The following is a 21749-nucleotide window of genomic DNA, read 5'->3' on the forward strand; positions in this document are numbered from 1 at the left end:
ATGATATGACATCTAATATATATATATATATATTAGATGTCTATTCATGCTATATATTAATTTTTTACTAAATATATTTTTGCAACAAGCGTCTTGCAATTTCTACATATGTCCAATATAATTTCTTATATAATTATTATTAATATTATTTATTATTAATATTAATTATTATTATTATTTCTTATATAATTTCCAATATAATTATGATAATCGTATTTCATTATAACGTTAAAAAAGTTTCATGATATTTCATATAACGCATGACACGTTACGAACTATAATACGCGACCGAATAATTTTCGCGAATCACTGTACCTCATCTGTTGAAAAGAAAAATTTACCGATCGAAGGTTATACCAGAAATGGAAAGCTAGTTAATCCGTTCGCTAATTAACGATCTATTAAAAGGAGGAGCAAACGAGATTACAAGCGACTAGGCGTTCGATCGTGCGGACGTCTTGGAAGTGGTGTAACCGCACGCTTCGCTCCTTTTTATCCTCCTTCCAACGACACCCGTTTTCCGTTGCGTGCAATCCTGTGAAACGAGGGAGAGCGGAAAAATAAAAGGCATATATTAAGAGTGTCTCCGACGGCGTTCTCTGCCCAGTTCGCCGGCAGTCCGTTCGGTCTAATTTCTAATTATTCCGCCGGAGTGGTTCTAATTAGCGTAGCTACGTAGTTAGCTACGTATAACTGTTTTCCCTGCGTCTGGGGGTGGTGTGCAGGCTAAGTAAATAAGCTCCTCGACTCTCTTTCTTGCTTCAACTAAGTATGTATGTATGTTTCGCATATACATATACAAGTACACATGCGTGAGAAAGGGAGATCGTATGCATGTTCGTTCGAATGAATATGTGTTGTTCGCCATCTACGGAAAGGATTTTATCGTGCACGCTGCACGCTCGTTGCCTTCGGTACAATAATTATTTCACCTTCGAAACGATATCCGTCTGCAAAGGTTAGCCGATCGAAATGCTCGTAAAATATGATGCATATACCCTGGGTTATATCGGTGTGTCTCGGTTGAAAATGTTAAGACTTTCTTGCAATTTTGGTCGGTTGGTTTAGTGATCGAAACGCTCCGTGTGTTCTTCAGATTCCTTTTAAGATACGTTGCGCGAGACCTGGCTCCATTCGTGTGTTTCACTTGAAGATATTAAAAATTTGTTGGACTTTTGCTTAGTTAGTTTAGTGTTAGTTAGTTGGTTTCCAACTGCTTTCAAAATATGGTGCGTATATGATGAGACGTGGTTTGTTTGATTTGAAGATATTAAAAGTTGACTGTTAGTTTGTGAGAAGGAGATCTGAAATGATAAAAAGAAAGAAGAAATAAATGAATTACTATGATCTGAGTAGCTTATTTAAAGTATTCAGGTAATGTATGTTTGAATTTTAATCTATTATACAATTTTATGTATTATATATTATATATTATTTATATTATGTAGAACATTAGAGATATATTATGTATATATTAAAGAAATCGTCCTTTCTCTATCATAATTTTATATTCGATATTTTTTCATTAAGTACCTTGTCTAAACAAGATAACAAAAAAGAAAGCATACCATTGGGACGAATGAATTAAGCGCTACGCCAATTTCTTCTAATCAATCGAATGAGTCTCCATACTTGAGGATTTTAATAAACGTCGCAGAGGAAAAATCTTGTTAACTTTTGCACCTCTGGCAGAAATGTTCAAATGGAAATCCTCCATTGCTAAAACTTTTACACTCGATATTCGCAGCGTTCCCAGTGTCCGTTCCGGAATCAAGCGACGATACCTGTTGCAATTGCTTTAATAACGCTCGCAGGATCACGGCGTTCGAAATAATTAAAAGTACAATATTGTGTCGCGAAATAGAGAAACAGAGAAGGAGAGAGAGAGAGAGAGAGAAGGAAAAAGGAAAAAAATTGAAGCACAGGGAGGAAGGGAACAAGTTTTCTGGTCCAGGGGAATTCACAAAGGAATTTATTTTCACATATTTAATTGAAATGGTTGATGAATACTTTTCGACGCAAAAAAAAAAAAGGAAATACAACGTAGATATTAATTGCTGATGTTATTAAATTGTTCGTTTTATTCCCGTATTAAGCTGAAATTTAATTAATTCTCTAAGCTATGTCATTCGATTGCTGAGGCAAGGATAGATTTGTTGTTCCTTCTTTTAAGTCACGTTAGTTAAAATAAAGCGTAATTCGTATATCAATAATATAAATGAACATAATTTTTAACAGTAACTAAATAAATACAGGAAACAACATTTATTATATACGTTTAACTGTATATATTTATTGTATGTGTTTAACTAGAAAACATTTGTTACTAACTAAACTGAAAAAGACTAAAAAGAATTTTCGTAAAAATTGTTATATTCTTATGATTATCTATGCTAATGCGTTTTAATGTTTCAAGATTAGAAACAGAATGATACGTCTCAAGATAACTTCCATATAGATTGCTGGATCATTACGTATACTATTTTCGTCGCCACTAGAACGATATATCTTACAAAAATACTGCAATGTGTCTTTTGTAAAAAATAAAAAAATGTTCGTGACATTGAAAACTGGAAAAAATAGCTTCAAAGGAAGAAAATCTTAAAATTAATGTTATTCATTTTAAACCAACTAATTTCGTCCTGGCACAATTTGCTATACCGATAAGAGTAACTTCTATGATATACAAGAATCCAAAACAAAAGAAATACTTTGTGAAAATCGAAACATTTTCACTTGACTTCTCCCGGACTGTAGCGATCATATCTTCACATTTTCGCGAAACGTAAACGCGAAAAGGGGAACGAGAAGATGGACAGGAAAGGGACATGGGCCCAGAGACTAGGGTAAAAGGAACGCAAGAGCGAAAGCTGACATCCAGATGACAATTATTATTTCGAGTGGCTGGCGTCGGAACGCTGGTGATATTTTATTTAAGATACAATCGCGTAATAGCTTGGTTCAAGAGGATAGATAACGCGTTGGCAAAGGCAGATGATCGCAGGATCGCATGAAGGCCACGAAGGAGAAAGAAAGGCGAAGGAAAACGAAATTGATGCTTGTGAGAGACATAGTTGGGATGAAACAGGGTGCAATCAAAAGGGAGATAAACGGCGAAGTTTGAGGGGAGAGCGTGAAAACGGATGGCTTTACATTAGTAAATTAGCCGGTGCCCACCATTAATTGGAAACGACAACCGTTTCTTCAAACGTAACTACCTACTCGTGATTCGACTGATTTTGTAAATCAGCTGATTTTGTTCGACCTATAAGATATACGATTTTACAGCTCTTCATCATCGAAATAGAACTATGCGCAGAATTGTCACTTTTATAACTACAGTATGTCATACACGGACATGCACTGGCTCAGAAAGCTATTCGAATACTTAAAGACACCTTTTATGAATACGTTATGCGCATTATACGAAACATTTTGAAATTTATTAGCACGTTATGAGGCTATTGGTGAAATATTACGTATTGGAAAACACACAATTAGTTGTGGCATGGCTTAGATTTCAGTTGCCTGGTGGTAAAATGGCAAAGTACTAAAAATGGGTCCTTCCGTCTTCATTTATTTATTAAAAATGAAATGGTTTATTTATATTCCAGATACTCGTACAATCAGTAGCTTTCAACAATTTTCAAATTTGTTTAATCGAAGAAATGTTCTTTGAAAGCTGTTCTGTCCCATAGTCTTTTCTCTCATTCTTTTTCAATCTTTTATTTGTTAATTTTATGTGTCATTTTTATGTTCACGATTGTAACAATCATACGCACAGCAATATACAGTGGTCGGTTTTAACGTTCGGACAGCCTTTATAACAGAAACACTTTTCCAAAATTGGACCAAACTATTTGATATTCTTTGGATTAGTTCACTAGGTGCAAATTAGTTTTCTAAGTGCAATTACTTGAAATCACGAGGAATAAAGCAAAAGATCACTTTCTCCAACTTGTTTACCTAAGTTCATAATGAAAATTTATACAACACATTTTGTAGATTTATATCAGTTATATGTGTACAGGGCGTATAAAAAGTAAGTGTAAAAAAGGTGTAAAAAGCGACCTCGAGCATGATTTTCAGGGTCAACATTTTTTTATTCCAGCGTATTCTATTCGTCACGAGGAACAAAAATCTCAAAGGGACCACTGGTCGCACGTGACCACTCTCGGAAGAGGTGTTAAAGTTTTAATAATTCCTAAACTGGTTTTATGTACAATGTGTTTACATTCTGCAGACAGATGCAGGGAAAATAGCTCTTGCTGTTGAGATGCCTCAGATCCACCATTGTATATCCCATATCTTATTTCTTTTTTACCTTTTTATCTTTCTTCTTTTCTTCTTCTTTTCTTTTTTCTTTCTGTCTATTTAAATAGCCCTGAACTCGCATTCCTACATTTCCGCCCAGTTTCTCCCCAAGATTATGTATTGATTTTGTATGAAAAAAGCCACATGCAATCGCATGTAATCTGTTCACTTGAACTACAAATAATTTCTTCTCCCCCCAAAAGGATCCACCGCCGACGAATCTCATAAACAAGGAGATTGAATGTGGAAGAAAAGTGGAAAAAGAAATGTGAGGAGCAGGTCCACGTGCTATTTACGGTAACCCAAAATTTTCGTTTAAAAATTGGCGAACAAGTTGGCTATGGTCAGATGGAGCACCATCTTGCATAAAATAGACGAAGTGACTACCCTGGTGTGGTATAATTTCACGTAATTCGCTTAAGAGACATGAGCATAAAAGTCGAATCGCAAATATGTTGCACTTGTTATCGATATAGCCAGAAGGATAGAACCAATAATACGATTTTCCTTGATTAGATCTTTCAACCGTTACATGTGAATTCCTATAAGCTTAAATCCTGACATTTCGTCGATTGAAGATACTACAACTTGAGAAACTGCTTTTATCCGTAAATAATACACGCTTGGAAAAGTGAAAAAGTAAAAGAAATTTTATACAGTAGTAAGCGTTCTCGAATTATTCATCGCACTGTCATCTGATTGATTCTCGCTTGGTGAACTGTTTTATGTAAGTCCAATAGTGGATCAGCACGAGCAAAGGTGATAATTAGCCTGTTCTTTTTCACGCTAATTGATACGAACTCGAACCTGCATTCAGATGTCGCGATATTAATTCTTGATCACCAAATTGTTAATACGGCCGTTTGAAAATCGCATTGTCACGAAATGTCTTTTGCACGCAGAGATCTGCCATTATTCCTGTGTTCTCATATATTTCACGAGGCAATTTTTAATATCCTGTTGCTTCGTAAAATAGCACGCTACTTTTTCATGAAAGTTAATCATAAATGTAGACATATTGTGAATAAAACCACTTTAAGAATTATTAAAATTTTAACATTTTTTTCAGGGTATTTGCGATCCATGGTTTTTTCGAGACTTTCGTTCTTCCTAATGAATATAATACGTTGCAATAAAAATCATGCTCTTTACGTTGCGGTGGTTTTTACACTTATTTTCTATGCGTCCCATACATGCTGAAATTTTCCTCGAAATTAATGAACGTTACTATTAACGACAAATGATTAAAAATAGTAAAAATCGCAGACATTCGAGCTAACATGTACAGATTCTTACATCTTTCGATGTCTGTCGCTTGTTTCCGTATCAACCGATTTCGATTAAATTTTCAGTACGTACATATATAACTGACACAACTCTAGAAAATGTGTTATTTAAGTTTTCATTACAGGCTCAGGTAAAATAATTGTAAAAAGTGACCTTTACTTCCTTGTTCGCGAATCCGACAAATTGTAAATTCTTCAACATTTTCTTTACACATCATTCAGTAAACTAATTCTTCCAACTTCTCAAAAAAAAAAAAAAAAAAAAAAAAAGAAAAAATTGTCGTTTGGTCATATCTAAAAAAAGTTGTTCTGCCGTACAGAGTGTGCGTTCATTTTTGCTCATTACTGCAAATCATGCATACGAACGAAAGTATCGAAAATTATAAAATACGCAAGATAACAGGTGGCGTCTATATTTGAAATAAATATGAAAACGAGAAACAAAGATGTAAAGCGGTCTTCAGCTGTTGCTTAACGCCTGTTATTACTACCAGCAGGAAACCAAAAATAGTCAAAGTGTTTAATAGTGACCGGTGACGACAAGCGGGAAGTTAACCGTTGACAGACTCGCTAGGCACCACGACTAATTGAAAATTGAAAGTACAATCGCGTTATTTGATAAGTGGTCTCTCGCGTAGCTCGACGCGCGGCACAGGCCAAAGAGAGGGCATATCTCGTGTTTCTTTTTTTTCGTCAGTCACGGAAACTCTATGTCGAAACGGCTAACGAGTTCACACACGATGTGTGTATCGGTGGCAGGCCAACAACGGGTCCGACGTTTTCCTCGGCTTGACAGCGCAGCCAGAGGAATTTGTTCGATTTTCTATGGGGAGGACATAGTCGTTCCATAGGTGGCCGCTGGCGAACCGAGCAAATCGATGAGAAAAAAAGTTAGGATACGCGCGCGAACGCGCCGATATGACGTTATCCAATTAAAAAAGCTGCCTTTGTGTAACTTGATCTGTCGTAGTAGTCAGTAGCAGCAGCTACAGTCTATGCCGTTACTCTTCCAATCTAAACCAACCCCCGTTGCTCCGTGGCAGCGGCCTAAAAGGTTGCATCCAATTAGTACGTATCTTCCACTCTATTGCAGCAAGGCTAACACGTACGACAACGATCATGGCTACGCACTCGCAATATCTTTGCAAGCGAACGTTTCTTCCACTGAAAAAAAAAGAAAGAGGAGATACTTGTTAGAAAAAGAGAGGACTCTATAGCTGGGAATACTCGTTAAAACGAGTGTGGTCGTTCGATCGAATGAATTAATGTTTAGAGCCTATAGAAAATAGGCAGTCGTATTTGTATTAAGAATATGGTTACAGTTTGTACATACAGTGGGCAAATGAAATATTTGGAGTTCGAAATAGATGTTTTATAAGAATCTATATACATATAATAAAGTACGGGCACATAGCTGACATAGTTAAGTTTGGATATTTTAAAGTTCAATCTTTAATTTCAGAACAGTCAAACAACAATCAGAACAATCAAACTTATATATTATGAGAGACATAATTAGTATTTAATATAAAAACGAAAGAATACAAAATATCGTATATTTTACGGGATACAGCAAACGGAAATATCAAAAACGAGGAAACGATTCAAATGGCAGGGTTATTTGAGTTAGCAAGAAGGTATTATACAAGAACTAATAAAACAAACGATAAAGACGTTATTATCATGCTACATATTTTCAAGCTTATCTGTAGTGCCTCTGGTGTCTGTATTCATCACGGCAGACATGACTCTGATCTATATATAATAAATCGTCTTTTCTTTATTCTGCGCTACTATTGAAATTATATTTAAACATTTGGAAATTGGAAAAACAAAAATACGACACAATTTAGGATTTTATTTTTGAATTTAGCGCTGTATGTATGTGCTGCCATCTGTAGTGAGGTATCGCAAATCTGTCTCTATGCTTTCTTTAAAAGCTTTTTGCCTAAACGCAGGAAATGACGAATAAAACAATACATTATTTTAAAAATACGATCTGGCATTGACTAAGGTTCACAATCGTATAAACAAAACTCAACACTTGCTAGGGATAATCGCTCGAAAATTGAGTCGTGGAAAATCAACATGGAGGCCAAGAAGGTCCTCGTTGTGCGAGACAGACAGAGATGAGCGGAGTGTCTCTGTCTTTATTTAATACATTCATAGCATGTCACGCATTCATAGAACGAGAACCTTCTTGTCTTCCATATTGATTTTTCATGATTCAATTTTCGGATGGTTTTCTCTATACTTCCACATACGAATATCAAAACCTGTTCATGTAATTGGGCTAATAACGATATCTCTGATCACGGACGAGAATATCTCGTCTGTGATTTCGCAGTGACTAAGAATAACATTGATATTTCCTGCAATGTAAATAAGCGTCGCATAGCTTGAAGGCTACGTAGCCCTCCGTATACCTTCATATAATACTATTTTAATATCTAATGCGACATTATCGGCTCATGGTAAAATAAAATACTTGCGTTATTGGAACGGTATAAGTTATACTTGAATCAATGATCGATATAATTACAATCGGAATCGATTTACATATATTTTATTGCAGATAAATATATATACATATACAGAACAAACCTTACATTTTATGGGACTTAGTGTTGCATGTTCTGAAATACTAACCGTGCAAAAACTCGGTGTTTCTTACGCCCTCTGCGATTTACAGCGGTGAGTGTCTCAATTAATTCAATCCAACTAATATAGTTGGTAAAGCTACAGACGAGTGTCGTAAAGACAACAGAAGTAAAAATCTGTGATAAAAATATCTCTCTAGTTACACATTACACGTGATTACAAGGCTACACTTGTACATTTTCTTTTTATGAAATCTCCATCATAAATCTTCGTAATATCATTGACTAAGAATAAGATAGGTTTTGCATGCAATACAATAGTGTTCTACGATGCGGAGACTAACGTATCCCGCCACACCATTTAGGTGCCACATCCGACATTATCGGTTCAGTATAGAATAAGATAGCAGCGTTACTGGAATGATAAAAATTATAACTAAGTCGTACTTACAGTCGGAAAAAGGTGCGTGTATTCGCACTTACTACATAATAATTATTACTACATAATAATTAGTAAATAAAACGACAGAAGTCGTTTTACTTACTATAATATACTGAAAATTACATCCTCGGAAATGGGTGAAATAGTAAGAAACGAAACTAACACGGAAATAAACTCCATAACAGTTCGAAGAACACTCAAAACAACTGTCATAAAGCATTTGACGATAGAGAGGAGGAAAGAGCAGTGATGAAGATAGCGATGAAGAAGGTATTTTTTATAATTTAGAGATATGTTCAATTAATTCTTATATTCTTTATAGACCAATAGAAAAGCAGAGGAACGAACGGTCGCTTAGAATAATCTCGGAAACTAAAATGGAGCGGCGATAACATGCAAAGAAAAAAGTTACTCAAAATATTACGCCGATGGAAAGTTTCTTTTGTACGAAAATAACAGAGCATTTATCTAGGACTTACTCGACATATCGATTGCGAAATTGTATTTGATAAATCAATGAACATACCTTGTTCAAAGTACGATCTTTTTTTCGAATGTTAAAAACAAACGTAGGTTCATGTCCATCCTAGGTAATGTATTTACTTGGCACTGCCATCGCTTGTGCCACCATCCCGAGAAGTCGAACATCCGTCAGCCAATAACTGGCGTCTCTTGCATCTGTCAAATGCTTAGTACATGATCGTTTTGTTTAACTCTGCTGACTTTTCTTGTTGAACAGAATATAGTACATATCATAAACTTAAATGAAAATCAACTTGTTTGTTCTATAATACCTCATATGTGAAAAATTTGTAATCAAATGATTTATGCCTCGTGAAATTGAAAAAGAAAACATTGACTGATAGGTATTGCTTGTATCAAACGATTCATTCGTTATGTGAAATATCACTTGTGGTATACCAGCTTACAATATGGTGCCGATAACAAAAGGAATGTAGCTGCCCCTCCACCATTAATTTTTCATATCCCTATATAGGCGCACTTACCAACATATAAATTATTCTCTTCAACGTTTATGTACTTACTATGTACACTAGTACTATGTTAAATTAAATTACCATTAAATTAATAAACCTTTTTCACACAGAAGTATTAGCGATGGCATGGACAAAGTGAGTGGGAAAATGTAGATCTTTTTCGCCACTAAAATAATTCCATTTCACGCGTAAATTAATCAGATCGCTAAAAGCGAGTACAATTTCTTAAAACGATCACAAAATTGCTATTGTTATTGATGTAATGGAGGATATACACGTTTGAACTTGGCCTACTCGATTACTGCAGTTTGGACAGTGGAAGGTATTAGTTGCATTTCTGTTCATTTAATGTAACTCTTAAACTGTAAAGATTCATTTGAATCTTTCTCTTATACATTCTACAGATTTTTGCTTGAAATTTCCTATAAATGCATAAACATCGCTTAGGCTACTAATTCTAGCCAGTAATCAAGTTGTATAATTCAATTTTAGTCCAATTTAACGAATTTTATATCTCACGATCTCTAGCGACATATGCAGTACTGATTATTGGTTGAATGACTATGGATTGGCAAACGATCGAGTTTCAATATCTTAAAACCATCAAATTTTTCGGGCAGCTTGTTGGTGTGTGGCCTTATCAGGAAAAATTCCTGAAAATTACAATGCGATTTGTCACATTGGTTGTGACTATTTTCTGTCTTGCAACTCAGGTATTGTTTTCATTAATTAGTATTATATACAGCCTATATGATTCTCATTTATAAAAAATATCTAACAATCAAGTTTTATTTGCCATAATCATTTTGCTTATAACCATTAATGGCAAATTAATATAAAAATGTGTTATACTAGTTAGAGACACAGTATCTGTAAAACGTATTTCAGAGATTGAGAATTAGACTATGTCAGCGTATTTAATACATATAATATATATACATAGATCACAAAGCTATATGCAAGATGGTTTTCACATACGAAAATAGTTTTGGTGCGATATTGGTTGACAGCACGTTGAATTTTAAAGTTCTCATTTAAACTTTTACAAAAGACGGGAAATATGATATCATGTTTTTCACATGTCGCTTTTATATAATAGAATCTTTCGATATGATAGGATATAGAGATTATATATGTAAATATGTAATGTAAATATTTTTTCTATATATTGTAGATATCACGGGTAGTAGTGTTTTACAGCTTGGACATACTGTTAGAACAAATGCCGCATTTGGATGTAACATTAACAATTATTCTCAAGCAGTACAATTACATTCTGAATGAGAAGAAGGTGAAAGACAGATCGATATTCTGTAATCTCTGTGATGATTATAAGCATCTTTAAAATTGTAGTTGAAAGAACTTTTAAGCGACATCGTCGCTGAACGTCTGATAGAACGACCAAAGGAGGAATTAGAGATTTTGGACATGTACTCTCAGAAGGCAATGATCTTGTCCTTTCTATACAGAGGTGACAAAGAAAATTAAGCAATTTTTACATTACACTAAACTTAATTAAAAAAAAAAAAAAAAACTAATTCAAACCTACTCTAAATTCATTTCAAACCATAAGAGTATGATATACTCGCGTAGCACTAAAAATATTTATGCGAATATATGAAATGAAGTGCAATTACTTGACAACAAATCCCAAGTTTATATCAATTGATGAGGTGTGTCTGCCGTAAATAATTGCTATTTTATTTTGTATTTTATTCCTTTTGCATTTAGTCAGCACATTTGTCACCGCCATTATGTTCGTCCTCATACCGGTTGTATCACCTATTCTGAACATCGTCGCACCCTTGAACGAGTCGCGGAGCCGCGAATTTATCTATCCAGCTTATTACTTCGTGGACGAAGAACGATATTATTATGTCATACTAGTGCAGATGGTAGCATCGGTGTCAGTACTCGCAGCTATTTATATCGCCTGTGACACCAGTTTAATTCACTTCGTACAGCATGCTTGTGCCCTGCTGACTATCAGTGGGTGAGTATACCTTAGTTTTTGCGCGCACATTGCACATTCTTCGCTTTTTATATTAAAAAATGTGGCCAATATTTATAGCGTGTGATTTTAGACATCAGCACAATGAAGAAAGTTTATGCAAAAAAATGTCGTTTCCGGTTTATTTTTCAAGCTATACATGTATATGATTGGTTACAGTGGATACGTATTCTCATAGAATACCATAGTTATGAATGAAACATCTGAAGATCAAAATGCATGCGATGTAATCACTCTCTTAAGAATTTCTATAAGTTCGCAAAGAAAGCGCCCAAACATTTGTAGACATTTCTTATGAATATACTTGTATATGGAAAATTCATTAGCATTGTTAATAAGATTTCACAATTGTGATTATATGTGTGAAGTTTGAAATATCATGAATTTAAAAATATGTTTAGAAATTACAAGATGTCTAGTACAAGTGTATATTTCGCACAGGTCAGAAAAATATGTGAACTATTATCCATTATATTATCAATAAGCCCTAACGTTCAGTGACGACATATTTAACATTTATTATATGTTTAAGATTAGATACGTTATTCACTCTGCATAGGAATCTCTTATCAAATATATATTAAATGTATATTTGCACTAAATGTCTTATGACTTCTATATAAATTTTCAAATTCATTTCAAATACCAATATTGTCATGACAATCGTATCTCATTGCGATACTAATGAAATTTCAAGATGTTTTACGTAACGCGTACAATACATACACAGAGATCTATTTCAATGTAAATTGTGATATTAGTTATGACTTAACTTATCTGAACAATTTAGTAAGTTATAGTTGTTTTTTAAAGTAATGTGATATCACTAGTAGGAGTAAAAGGTATATAATTATTAATCATGACAGAGAGGTGAACTATTCACGTGCATATTATCGAACGTCCATTAATTTAACGCGAAATTTCAACTTGGAATCTGATCCGTGGTAGCTTAAACGTTTACGAAACTCAGGCTATTTTCTCAAGGAGAAGATAGACGGGGGCAAAATATCTTTCGTTTATTCATACCTTAATGAAGAAAATAACGAGATCAAGATCCGTATAGATCTTTTTAACCTTCTTGTTACCATTGTTTAAGGAAAAAATTACTGTTCACAGTCCAAGTTCCAAATTTACAACATGTTGCGTAATATAATATATATTTTTTGTATATAATAATAGAAAATGGTAATCAGACAATATATACTGTACTTAGAATGCGTCACATACATATGTGTGACGCCTGGGGCTGTAGAAAGTAATAGAGCGTCAAATATGTGAGACGCGTAGCAGCGAAGGAGTTAATTAATATTTAACTATTCTCTATCCTTTTATACAGACCTGTCTATACACCCAACCATCCTTTTCCAAGTTACCTTTTCTAAGCCATTTTTAGTCGAAATATCTAAAGTTATATCTTAAATTAATCATACTTGCTAATGATTCGATATGGTTTTTTCAGAGGAAAGACACAGCGACAAGAACGCATATTAATAACGAGCTAATACTTTGATCAACAGCTTACTTATACATCGTTATGAAAGGTATTTTAAGGCTACAAACTTAGCAGGGATGAATGAATGATTAAACTACCACTTTGGTTTATGATGGTTGCAATGGCAGTAGATATGGAGTACTTAGTCCCATTCTTCTTGTAAATATTACATAGCTTAAATGAAGTAGAAACATAGTGACCGATCCTAGACGCTTAACAAATTTCACTTTCATTCATCAAATGTCAGTCCTATATACTAGCGTGTACTCTTAACGGCATCAGTTTTCTCCTTACAATGAACAAAGCCACGGTAATAGACAAGTATATGAAAGTAGTGAAGATATGCACTATGATTATCGGAATTTGGCCTGACCAGAGTAAATTTTCGAAGCTCATCATGCGAACGATTATATACATCATTAGTATACTATCGTTTGTTACACAGGTACGTAAAACAATTTATAGCCAACTACAATCTATATTAACCGTCTTGGTTTACCAATATTTTGTCTGCTAATTAATATAACATACGTATTGTATTAATAATCATATTTTTATTGTTTTGTGATTGTTTATTCCCCATGATTGACCTATGTGGATCGTTCGCAATTGGTTGGCATTTGCATGTGCTGTGCCGATCAATAAAATTAGCTCAAAGGACAACTCCGTGTTGGATATTAAAACTATGTATTTCAACAAACAAATAGATTATACTGTTGACTAATGGTATATAACGATGAAGGCTAACTAACGAAAGACGAATGACTAAGAGTGTCAGACGAGTGATGATCGAAAGAAGACGGACAGCTAACGATTGACGAGTAACTACTCGAGATGGATAATTAGCAACTAACTCATTCCTAATAGACCGAACGGCGCATATTCAAAAATTCGAGATAGACCTTCAAATGTCACCTACAAAAATACTAATTACATCAATTAATGTCTCCCTCGGAACCATTCAACTTTTATTTGAAACATTTTTCGATATAATTAACAGTTTTGGAGATATTTTAGATATTCCACTCTTAGATGACTCAGCCTGCATACGAAAATATGTAGGGAAGCATCTGATCGCGTGGATTGAATATTGAAAATTAGCCTGTCGCGTATTTGCGACAGATAGAAGTCCGGTATACCTTTTTATCCATAAAGTAGGAATTACATTATGATTTGTATATCTATTATGACCCTATAATCGATGATGTAGGTAACTGCATGTAACAAGTTAATTTGTTAGTCGAGATATTTTGCTAATAATAATCGAACTCAGTAATAAAACATGATTAAATTTCTTATACTCGGTGATGCAGGTATAAGACCATAAAAGCGGAAATTTTTGTATTTAACCATATACATACACAGGAGTAGGTTGTGTTCCGACAGACTAAGTGCCTTTTGTTTATCTATCGCTATACTATCATCATTTTTATCTCCAATAATTTTTACCATGTGTCCTAGGAGACATTTGACTAAGACTATTTTGCTATAACAATCAGTAGCATTGGTTTGCGCTTTAACTTGCGTGTTTTTTTAACTGCTTTAGCATATATAGTTGTCTTGAGCAATTGATTCTAGAAGATCTAATAGGGACTTAATAATAATTGGCTTCTATGTAGATTAGTGGAGATTTCGGTTGAATAATCTTTGTTGCAGCTTTATCAAAAGGTTCGTTTGTAATTTTTGGAAGTAAACTGAAATAATTTTGGTATTTCTGATAACCATTTATCTTCATCTGTTATTGCATTTGAGGCATTTGTAATTCCTTTTATAAATAGTGAAATTTTACGTTTCGTGCTTAATGTTGATTAAGAACCATTAGCTGACGGTTTATCAATTTCCATTAGGTTCATTGAGTTTTAACTATCGTTGCCTTCTTGCTGTTTACATACTTGCATTTATTTGCACTTCAAGTAATTCTGAGTTGAAGGTTCTCAGTTTATGTCATTTCGGCAATACACTTGCCAAGTGACAAGCCTACTCAACCTGGCTTATATTAGCCACTGACTCTAATACACAAGCATTTACAACACACCGCTATTGGAATCTCTTCGTGTAGCACATCGTTGCAATACGATTGTTAAAGCGCGACTGCAATACTATTAGTAGAAACACAATATTTTCTCGATAGAGTAAAGTATACTGCGATCGCCGCTTCGCCTATGCAGACGATAAACCTTTAATCGCACCCTCCAGGTTCGTCCGTCGCGTGATATGCCCATGAGCGGGGTAAAGAATCTGATCATTGGTGGGTAGCAACTATTAGGGTGGTTCCACGAGCTCAACATGGGAATTACGAAGTACAGAGAACTGTTAGAGTACCCTGAGACTATCAATACATATTATCAATATTTAAAGATTCTCAATTAAAAGCATCAAAATTACAATTACAAACTACATTTTCGTTGTTAATTGTAGATAGCAAACGTCGTGCATTTCTTTAACATGAGCGTCCTACTAAACCAGATTTGTTTTCTCACTGCGCTAAGCGGGGTATTGTTGAAAGAAGGGCTGTACATTATCAAAGCTGCGGAGGTAAAGAAATTTCTTGCTTCATTTTCCATTTTCTATTATATTTCTATCACATTCTGTGTAAAAATCACGTGGAAAAATTTGATAAGTCCACTTTTATTGAGATACTGACTCTTACGTCATTGAGAAGCTACAAAGAACTATTCTGGTATGAAATATTTGTAAAAATGTATAGCTCGATAGCCTTTAAGCCTTTTGAAAATGATGGTGATGAATTCAAAATATTCTGTAAAAAACGAATAACACAATTTGGACAGAATTAATAACTCTGCATATCGTTAATGTGTGCTAGCAAAAATATTCCTGTACCAGAAAAGATGAGAAATACGATTTATATTGTTTTCATACCTTTGTACATATCTTTCGGTTACACGAGACTAATCAAATTGCAGTACAAGATGCTACTTACCGCTATTTGGAAGGATTGGTCAATCGATAGTCACAGTAACGAATTTCACATTATGGCCGAGTACGCTAAAAAGGGAGCACTCCTTTCTTGGTTAGATTGTGGTAGGATAAGTTATATTGAAATGATGTGCTTTCATTTTATAATTCACTTCACGTGTCGTGTAATTAATTTACAGGAATTGGTGTTGTCTGTATCTTAGTTTTCTCACAATTATTTTTAACGCCATTAGCTTTGGACATAATTTCACCAATGAACGAAACGCGGGATATTATATACATTTATCCAGCTTATTATTATATTGATGACCAGAAGTATCGTACAATTATAAATTTACATATGGCGTATACATATATTTTAGGAATTATTGTGTATGTTGGTTGCGATACAAGTTACATGTGCATTGTGCAACACGCGTGTGGACAATTAGCAGTGGCTGGGTAAAAAAAGAAATATTACTTGGACCAAATAATTTTAGCTGGTAACTGCAAGAAATATAAACTTTTTGCAGACATCGTTTCAAGAATGCGATTTTTGATTTGTCTATTGTCAATGAAACCAGTGCCATACAGGATGAGATTCATGAAAGAGTGCTTCGTTCGATTCGACAACACCAACATGCTATAGAGTCAGTATTGAAACTGGCAAAACATTCCTTTTCCAGTATTTTTAAACTTATTTTTTATTTTTCAAATGTATTTTCAATAATCTTATTTTTTAACAAAATAAGATACATCACCGTTTAAAGATAATTTTGTAAGGCGTAAAAAGTTTTTTTTTACAAAAGTATGTAACTCAAACACCATATACTTCTTCTAAACTATTAATAAGCAGTGAAAGTGATTTCTTTTCATTAATTGAACTTTACTGTGCTGTAGCGTAACAATTAGCTAATGTATTCTTGAAAATTTTCAAACAATGTCAAGAATACCCTAAATACTTTTAAAGTAATTTAATTCATGTACTTGCATGTATCATGTACAAGGTGACCGGACTTAATCTGCTAATGCACATTACTTGTACATTGTGTTGTATAAAAAAATTGTTCAGATAAGAAGTAAACATATTTTAGGGAGGTTACAACCTGGTGTAAGAATATTTTGTAGACGAACACGTAGACTTCATATAAAGATAACAACCGTTTTGTTAAATAGGATTGTGTATTCTTTAATGCATTAAACGACACAGCCTATTATTTTCTAGACGATTGTATTAACATACTTATACCGAAAAAGCATAGGGATTTGCAAATGTTTCAACTTTAATTTATTAAATTTAATATATGAAAGACAATTAAAGACGCGATTAGATATTTTTGCGTTTACGTTGTCTTTGTTTTTTATACGCTAAATGCGACAAATTAAAGTTAAAATATCTTCTAAACTAATGTGACTTTTCGATATAAATAACTTCATAAATTTTGTAGAAAATGACGAGCTAAAAAAATTTATGTCACCTTCATATGACCTCTACGCGCCCGTCTACAAAAAAATTCTTACCCACCTCATTTGTTACCCCCTCAAAAAAATTCACTTTATATCCGAACTACTTTTTTATACAATTCATAGTGTACTAGCAATTTGAATTTATAGAATAAAATTTGTCACCCTGTATGTGCATTACTGAATCTTTTATCGACTATGACCTCTTAATTCTGTTTTAATGGTTCCAAAACAGTTACCTGAAAGCTATTCAAAGCATTCATTCTACTTATCTTTGTATTTGTATCGGAGTGGTAATGGCAACTTTCAGCGTCACATTAGTAAAGGTGAGCTTTTCAACGTGCAAATTCACACAGTTTGACAGTAATTGTAATTACTGTACTTTAAAACAGGTTGCAGCACAATCGGAAATTTCCGTGGAGTCTATTAAGAACGTTGTATTTCTCTCATCTCAATTGACACACATATTTCTATTAACGGTACAAGGACAATTCGTACAGAATGCGAACGATGAAGTTACCGAATCGATGTAAGTAACTTATAAATACTGAGAAATATACTTTGCTCAAAATACTTTGGTTTTTGTCCGGAAATCAAATTTTATTACAGTAACATACATAACATAACAGGTGGATCCATTAAACCTGTAAGGTTCCTTTATTTCTGTTATGTGATGCTAAAATTATGAACTGATGTAAATCATTTATTATCATTATCTTATATGAAACCTTTTTTACTAAATTAAAACCGTTTACAGATATGACGCGTTATGGTATAATTCTAATAATAAAACGAAACTGTTGTTTGTATTAGCACTAAGAAATTGCTTAAATCCTCCCACTCTATCAGCTGGTGGATTAATTATCCTGAATATGAAGAGCTTCTCAGAGGTAAGTAATTTTTTATTTAACCACAAATTAATGTGGAAATATTTTAAGAATATTTTTTTAAAATAAATGTACACTACAGTATGTTTTTCAGATTATAAAAACATCTGTTTCATACTTTACCGTATTGAAATCTACGTAAACCGTAAAATACTCCCGACAGAGGCAATGGAAGACAACACTCCGGAACAAAGATTAGTGGATAAAATATGAAAATAATTACAATGGTTCTTATTTCTAAATTACTAACTATTTTTTGGTTTTACCCCCACTTGATGATGCTTGGTAAGAAAATGATTTATGCTAAATTTCAGAGTGATTAGACAACAGGAATCATTAGCACATATAAGTTGAAGTTTTCAAGTTTTAATGTTTTCGCATTAGTTATGAGCATAATCGTGTTTCGTTGTTTTGGAAATATTAAGGAATATTTTAAAATAAAAGCACAATATCTAAGATCTATGCTAGCAATGTGTATATATTACTTCGAAAGATACATATGAAAATGTTTGGTTTGAATCACCTTAATCTACAAAAGCCAGCTATTCATTTAGCGAATCTTACAGACTTTTACATATGAATTCCCTTCTGTCACAAGTATTGTAATAAAGCTAACCGTTATTTGTATCTTGCTAGTAACAGCAAGCGTCTGTTTTCATTTTTAGTTGAGATTTCGATGTGTTTATATGGCTGAACTGCATTCAAAGAGAGATTGAATACAGAAAGATAGAAATAAGAAACTTTGATGTAGTACACCTGCTGGGACATAATGACACTAAAATTATTTAATCAATTATTTTTACTAATGATACATTTAGCGTGTGCTGTTTTACAGTGTGTGGAAAGTAGAATTGTCCCTCGGATCAAGTATATTGATATATTCACCTAAAAAAATAGACAATATTGTTGCTTGTACAGAATTATCAGTGCCGTATGAAAATTCACAACAGTTGTAATAGCATAAAGGAATTTTAAAATATTTTAAATAATATACAATGTATGCAAAAGTATTTACCTCATATAGTAGTTTAAATTATAACATTACGACTGATTTAAAAAATTCACGTCAATTATAGATTTTTCAACAAATCCAAGTAATGTGATATTAGTAATAGAAAAAAATACACAACTGTTAATCATGAGAAGAAGTTGAACTATTAATACATATACAAAAAATTAACTTGCAACCACGACTGGCGAAGCAAGTCAGCTTAATCGTGCACGAAACGCCCTACACTTTCTTACACAGACACAAAATATATTTTGATTATTCACAGTTTGAAGAGAATTATAACCAGATAAAAGTCCGTACAGATCAGTCCGATCTTCAACAATCATTTATCTTTCTACTTCGCTTAACCGTTTCGGATAGGAACTGTCTTTTTCACCCAACTGTGCTATATCAAGCTCTCTGATATCAAATTTATTCAAGGTACCCAAAGCAGTTATGACTTAAATTATTCGTTACTAGCAATTTGTCAATCAATTAATTTTTTCGAGTGGATATTCGATGTTTCAAGATGGTTCTCAGCGGGGTAGTGGTCACAACGTAGAGAACACACGATAACGACGATCTAATACTTCGATTGAGTTACTTGCGCATCTTTATCAAAGGTACTTTAAGAGTGTAAAATTACCAAGGGCGAATGAATGATTAAATCACCACTTTAAACTACGACGATCGAAATGACGGGCAGGTACGCATTAGTCAGCTACACTCTTCGTGTAAATATTACATGGTCGACATAAAGTAGAAGCATAATGGCCAATCCCAGACACTCAAGAAATTTCACTGTCACTCATCAAGTGTCAGTCGTAGATACTGTCGTGCACTCTTAACATCAGTCTTCTCCTCACCATGGACAAAGCCACAGTAGTAAACGAGTACATGAAAGTAGTGAAGATATGTACTATGATAGGCGGTATTTGGCCTGATCAGAGTAAATTTTCGAAACTCATTATGCGAACGATTATCTACCTCATCATTATGCTATCGCTTGTTACACAGGTGCAAGAACAGTAATTTATTGGCAACCTGGTAATCGTATCACAACCGTGTAAGTGGTGATTCCATGTGAAAAAGTCTGCATATAAAAAAAAAAATTGTTACATTTCACGCTTCGTCGCTGAGAAAGCCGAATTTGAAAATTTGTGAAGCATACTTCAACTTGGCTAATTACAGACTAGATATAGGTAAATAATCAACAGGAGATTGTCATACATTTGAAAGTAAGTTGAAAATGTTACAAAACATTTTATCGTTGAGGGTATCCTTTTCAAGAAAATGAAGTTTAAAAGTGTTTAATTACGAACTGGTCTGAGACACGTGCATTATATATATTCAAATTCATTGTTTTAGGAAATAAAACAATTTATGAAAAAATGTTATTGTATATTTTTCATTTGTTTTCAAATAAGTGTTTAACAACTTTGTGTTATTTGCTCTTGTTCAGCCAAGATAAAATGCACTTGTCAAATCTTTAAAGTAGATTTTCTTGAAAACAACAATTCAGGGGAAGTAATGTTATATCTGATTTTTGTTTTCATTTTTCACATAGAATTGCTGTCTGGCCGGTTGTACTATGTTTACCGCCTCAGCATATATATATATTTGAAATCGCACACGAACATTGTGATCTTTGTCGAATATTTCACAGAATTCCAAATCTTTTTAATGATTGATGTAATTATGGCATTATGTACTAATGCGAGGATTCCTTTTTTATTAAATTGCTCGATCGTTGATTGTAGATGGCAAACGTCGTGTGTTTCTACAGTCTACAGACTGTAGTAGAGCAGGTCTGTTTTTTTAATGCAATGGCTGGGGCATTGCTAAAGCAAGGGAATTATATTGTGAACGCAGCGGAGGTAACGGAATTTCTCGTATCACATTTCATTTTCTTTATTTTTGTGTTATACATTATATAAAAACCACAATGGAAGATATGATAAGTCGATATTTTTGTTCTTCTGATTCTTATGTTTCTGGTTGCTATAAAGAAATATTCTGGTATGAAATAAATCTAAAACGTTTCGTAAGGAACGAATAATATTTGTTCGGTTTTTATAATAGCGTTTACGCTCAGCGTTGACTTGCAATCGATGTTTCAGCTTCGTGAGGTATTTGCACGTGGTTTGCCGACTGATCAAATTGACTCGAGGAACAGATAGTTTGACGTAACTAAAATAAGTCTATATAACTAATATTACTAATATATTTTTTAAATGGTCATGAGTATAACAAAAGGCATATTTAAAACTGGTTATCATTTGGAATTATATTTTGAAACACAAAGTTCCATCTTTTTCAATTTTGTTTTAATATTCGCTCTTTATTAT

General features: G+C 33.6%; 1 protein-coding gene and 2 long non-coding RNA genes across 3 annotated transcripts in view; 1 reads left to right on the forward strand and 2 right to left on the reverse strand.

The window, feature by feature from the left end:
• Positions 1-3575: 3575 nt before the first annotated feature.
• LOC139995844 (uncharacterized) overlaps positions 3576-21749 on the reverse strand; it is a 42820-nt gene continuing 24646 nt past the window's right edge. The window contains exons 2-3 of the long non-coding RNA XR_011802078.1: positions 9169-9320; positions 3576-6764 (exon numbers count right to left, since the gene is read on the reverse strand). This is a non-coding gene — a long non-coding RNA (uncharacterized lncRNA). The remainder of the gene's footprint in view (positions 6765-9168; positions 9321-21749) is intronic.
• On the reverse strand, positions 8427-8741 carry LOC139995846 (uncharacterized). The gene is made up of 2 exons (XR_011802080.1): positions 8704-8741; positions 8427-8615 (listed from the first exon to the last, which is right to left on the reverse strand). It is a non-coding gene; the product is annotated as an uncharacterized lncRNA (long non-coding RNA).
• LOC139995697 (uncharacterized) lies at positions 10031-19458 on the forward strand. The gene is made up of 11 exons (XM_072019397.1): positions 10031-10353; positions 10815-10931; positions 10994-11111; positions 11372-11633; positions 15941-16185; positions 16260-16521; positions 16593-16709; positions 17759-17849; positions 17916-18052; positions 18281-18413; positions 18505-19458. The coding sequence occupies exons 1-11, from the start codon at positions 10198-10200 to the stop codon at positions 18550-18552; spliced, it is 1686 nt and encodes a 561-aa protein (XP_071875498.1). The 5' UTR covers positions 10031-10197; the 3' UTR covers positions 18553-19458.

The sequence above is a fragment of the Bombus fervidus genome, chromosome 16, assembly GCF_041682495.2.
Source record: "Bombus fervidus isolate BK054 chromosome 16, iyBomFerv1, whole genome shotgun sequence".
Taxonomy (NCBI): domain Eukaryota; kingdom Metazoa; phylum Arthropoda; class Insecta; order Hymenoptera; family Apidae; genus Bombus; species Bombus fervidus.

Coding starts and splice junctions, on each gene's coding strand:
- LOC139995697 (XM_072019397.1), top strand. CDS start 10,198: ATGACTATGGATTGGCAAACGATCGAGTTTCAATATCTTAAAACCATC. Junction 11,112..11,371: donor CTTGTCCTTTCTATACAGAG/GTGACAAAGAAA, acceptor TTTTGCATTTAG/TCAGCACATTTGTCACCGCC. Junction 16,522..16,592: donor GGACAATTAGCAGTGGCTGG/GTAAAAAAAGAA, acceptor AACTTTTTGCAG/ACATCGTTTCAAGAATGCGA.